This window comes from Phalaenopsis equestris, unplaced genomic scaffold (genome assembly GCF_001263595.1).
Source record: "Phalaenopsis equestris unplaced genomic scaffold, ASM126359v1 Scaffold000180, whole genome shotgun sequence".
Classification (NCBI taxonomy): Eukaryota; Viridiplantae; Streptophyta; class Magnoliopsida; order Asparagales; family Orchidaceae; genus Phalaenopsis; species Phalaenopsis equestris.
Window position 1 is genome coordinate 1,693,223 of NW_018164622.1, and position 4,570 is coordinate 1,697,792.

General features: G+C 32.9%; 1 protein-coding gene across 1 annotated transcript in view; it reads right to left on the reverse strand.

Annotated features, from left to right (window-relative positions):
- The window catches only part of LOC110022261 (peptide-N4-(N-acetyl-beta-glucosaminyl)asparagine amidase A-like), a gene marked incomplete in the record, with an annotated part of 3,454 nt that extends 3,071 nt beyond the window's left edge, over positions 1-383 (reverse strand). Inside the window, 1 exon segment of the mRNA XM_020721108.1 lies at positions 5-383. Within this exon segment, the coding sequence (XP_020576767.1) occupies positions 5-304 (300 nt within the window).
- Positions 384-4,570: the final 4,187 nt, after the last annotated feature.

A 4,570-nucleotide genomic window follows, 5' to 3' on the forward strand; every position in this document is an offset into this window, starting at 1 on the left:
ATCTGGGGCGGCGGCGGAGGAGGGGGCAGTGGGAGGGAGGGTGGTAGGTGGCGGTGACCGGAGGTTTGCCGTAGGTGTAGGCGAAGTTGTGGTGGAGGACGAGGGTGGAGCAAGGTGGCGTTTTGGGGACGGGAATGGGTCGCTTGACTTCGAAGAAGGTGGTCGGAGGTGGTGGGGAGGAGGAGGAGAGGTTGATGTCGATTGATTTGGAGATGAGTGGTCTGGTTCGGTGGAGAGATGGGGAGGATGGAGGAATGGTGGAGAGGAGGAGGATGGAGAAGATGGGGAGGAGAAGGTTCGGCATTGGAGAGAGGGACAGAGGGAGGTGGATTCAGGTGTGAAATGGCCGGCTTTGTAGAACGTGAAATGGCCGGCTTTGTTTGGTGGTGGAATGGAAGAGCAAAGTTGGGGGTGAAATCTGAATCAGTCAGCAAAGAAAGTTGAAGTTAATTAAATTTTTGAAGTTTATATAATATCCATCTAAAACATTGAAAACAGTATTTTACTTATTCAAAATTTTAAATATAATATTTTAGCTGTCTAAATTTTTTACTCAAAACTTTTCTGCTTCTTAATGGTGATTGTAATATAAACAAAAAAGTTTAATATGTTATATTTATAATTTGGGTGGTTAAAAGATTATATTTAATATTTTGGATGTTAATTTAGTTTGTTAATGTTAATATTGGTCCAAATCTTCTTTCTTACAATCATTTTTTTTCCTAGCTGGTTTACATTCTTATCTCTCAATTCTTATGTATTGCATATCTTACACATAAATTTTAATTTTTACAATATATGTAATCTTATTTATGCATGAAAAGATGTATTTCACTTTTTTTAAAAAGTAAAATAGTAGTGTTGTTGAGTGTGATATGAATGATTTGAGTGATATAAATATAAAATTCAAAGTTTAGGAATTAGATATGTAAAAACATAACAGTTGAGTTGTGTGTGTCTGTAAATGTTCCTAAATTTATAGCATTTATAATAAGGTTGTGTTTGTTTTGGCTGTGGTTGTTGGAAAGTTGGTTTGAGAAGTTGAAAATCTACTGTTCAAAAGCTGGTGTTTCAGAAGTAATTGATTTGTTTGAAAAACACAGTTCTGGAAGTACTGTCTGTAGACATCATGACTGTAATTTCCCCAATTTAAAAGCACAGTTTTGTTTAAACTGGTTGAAAAATATAGTTTTGAAAGTGTTTCCTGTTCAGTCAATTCAAGGATGAATTTCAATGTTATTTTTCGAACACAATGTCATAAGAGCAGTTAAGACAAATGTTAACTCAAATTTTTTCAGGCAAAATAATCATATAAATATAAGTTTAACATGAAGTGCATCACATCCAGATTGATGAGTTTGCCTACCAAAAACACCTAAAGTAGCACAATTTTTTTTGTTATTTTTTGAAAGTGTATCCTGTTCGGTCAATTCAATGTTTATTTTTAATGTTATTTTTAGAACACAATGCCATGAGAGAAGTTAAGACAAATATTAACCTAAATTTCTCCCGTCAAAATAATCATATAAATATAAGTTCAACATAAACTGCATCCCATCCAGATGTACGAGTGTGCTTAACAAAAACACCTAAAGAATCAAGTTTGTCCTTCAAATTACATCATCACCAAATCAAAAATAATGCCAACAACAATAAAAGCAGTGTTGCAATTACAAAATCAAATAACAACAAATTTTTCACAAGAAATTTCAGCTCTTTAAGACCATTCTTTATCGTGTTTTTAGATGACGCTATCTTTTCATCATTTCATTCCAGGGTAACATATCTCGATTTAACCTATTAAAAAAACTTGTATTCTCTATTTGTGAGGTTTCTAGGACATCTATAAAATTTGCAGCCAATATTGTCGTCATTTTGTGTGGTGAACATAATGCATATGAGGTTGCAATCACAATATACTGCTTGTTGTTTGGTCCTCCTAGAGTTTGATGAATTGCTTAAGCTCATTTTGATTATTTACTCCTGTAAAATTTTAATTTGCACAGTAATTTTTGTAATAAATGCCAAGTAAGCACTAACAAGTAACAAACTGAACTCTTAAATGTGAAGGCAAAGCAATACTTAACAAAACATCTACTTTTTGTAGGCTATCATAGGCTCGACGAGAAATCAAATCCCTTGGTTCAGAGTAAACATATGGAGATAAATAATCTTCATTAGAAGAAAGCAATAGAGGCAAAAACACTTAAGATCAGTCATCCAAAAGGACCCCTCAAGTCAGATTACTCATCACAGTCCTTTTAAAACCAACCACCCGAATAAAGAGTCTGTACCAAACCACAAAAACAATCAATTTTTGACACATAAATGCTGAAGAATATCAAAATCCAATCCTTGTACAAAGCATGTCACTTCCACCTTAATAACAAGTATCAAGAAGTTGAACAAGAAGTACCCTTCCTATCTAATTGCATGACAATTACATCTACCTAAATCGAGGGAACAACCCAAATGAAATCAGAACTTACATGGTGAAAAATGTATTATAATACCTTCCAAATACTGTAAATATTTTAGGACAAAATATTTACAAATACGGTTGAATTTTAATGCAATGGTTGGAGAACATCATATCTCAACCAACAACCCGATGAAAAGAGAAAGTTTAGTAGAAATCTGAACAAATTAGCGAATCTGAACTAACAAAGAAAGCAATTTGTATAGACATCAAATATTTTGAAGCAAAGTAGTATCCCGAAATTCGAAATAGCAAGATCAGCACAAAACTGATCAATTCTAAAGAATTGCAGGTATAACATTCTAATGCATTCCAGGTAAAGCACACGAGAACAACAAGCAAAGCGAACTGAACACCAATAACAACAAGCAAAGCAATGTTGTTTTGAATTCCCAAAACTCCCTTCCTTCAATAACTAAATAAGGGACGTTTACATGCATACAATCCAATTGCTATATATTCACATACCTAACATCTAAACTTTTCTTCTTATTATCTTTTTAACCATTAAGCCACCCAAAATCTTTCATATATCTAGAGAAATGCCATCATCTAAGTTTTAAAAAGAGAAATAAACCCATTCAAGCATAGATGGTGACAAGTTATTAAAAACATTGAAATTAAGGTGTTATATATATGTAGATACATATGAATTGAGTGGTATGCATGCCAATCTTTCTTAAAAACCAATGCCTTTTTTTCCCATAAATCAAGTTCACACAGCCTTAGACAAGAAAAGAATGCATAAAAAAAAAACAACTCTCACAAATACCATAAATTGTAACTATTATATGCAAGCATATTCTAAGGGACGTAACCATACTCGTCTCTAAGCGTAGTAGAATCATATTATATGCAAGTAGAGTCCGAACTGAGACATTCCAATGACATCCTCGTAACTTAAATTTGAATGAAACAGAAACATACCACACGGATTTGAAAAACATTTATTCAGATCTTTTGAATTTGCAGAGTAAAATCCAATATTATTTCTTTGCATATAAAACTTGGATGAGCTTTAAAACTCATACACACTTGAGGAAAAAAAAATGTCATATGGTAAGTGAACAATTAACCATTCAAGTAAGCTAATTATATCCTAGAAGCCATGGAGGAGGCAAAAAGGCATATTGCAGTCCTTTCCGCCTCAAGATTCTCATATAAAAAGTAAGAAATTGCTACTTACCAATTTCAATAATACTAGAGTGAAGCACTATGAATGAGTAAACTATTTTGCAAATAACTCATATTAGTTATAACTAGCATTTTTATTCATTTACAGATCCTAGAATGACAACCATGATGTTCATGATTCAAGGTTAATGTCTCCAAGTGCCCCCAACAATTTTAAAAACTTGTATGCCAAATGTACATTCATTAATTGTATTATAAATGTCAAGCTAGAACTGCATTAGCAAACAGATGCACACTATCGAGTTCTCATTCTAGTTGTTTGCTTTTTTACCCACCCGAATTAAACAATATGGAATCAAGAATTAACTAAAGCATCGGTGATATGCTCTTGCAATGCAGTCATCTCTTCCACACCTGCTCCATCTCACAATTCAGCAAACAGATGCACACAACAACAACAACAAAAATTTTAAATGTAATATATCTTACAATCATTTTTTTTTCCTAGTTGGAACATAGATTTACATGTTTCTCTCTCAATTCTTATGTATTGCATGTCTAACACCTAAACTTTAATTTTTACAGTATATGTCATCTTATTTATGTATGGAAAGATGTATTTCACCTTTTAAAAAAATTAAAATAGTAGTGTTGTTGAGTATGATATGAATGATTTGGGTGGTATAAATATAAAAATCAAAGTTTAGGAATTATATATGTAAGAACATAAGAGTTGAGTTGTGCGTGTCTGTAAAGGTCCCTAAATTTATAGCATTTATAATAATATTGTGTTTGTTTGCAGCTGTAGAAAAGCTGGTTTGAGAAACTGTTGTTGAAAATATGTTGTTTAAAAGCTGGTGTTTCAGAAGTAATTGGTTTCTTGGAAAAACACAGTTCTGGAAGCGCTGTCTGTAGACATAATAACTGTAATTTCCTTAGCTTAGAAGCACGGTTTTG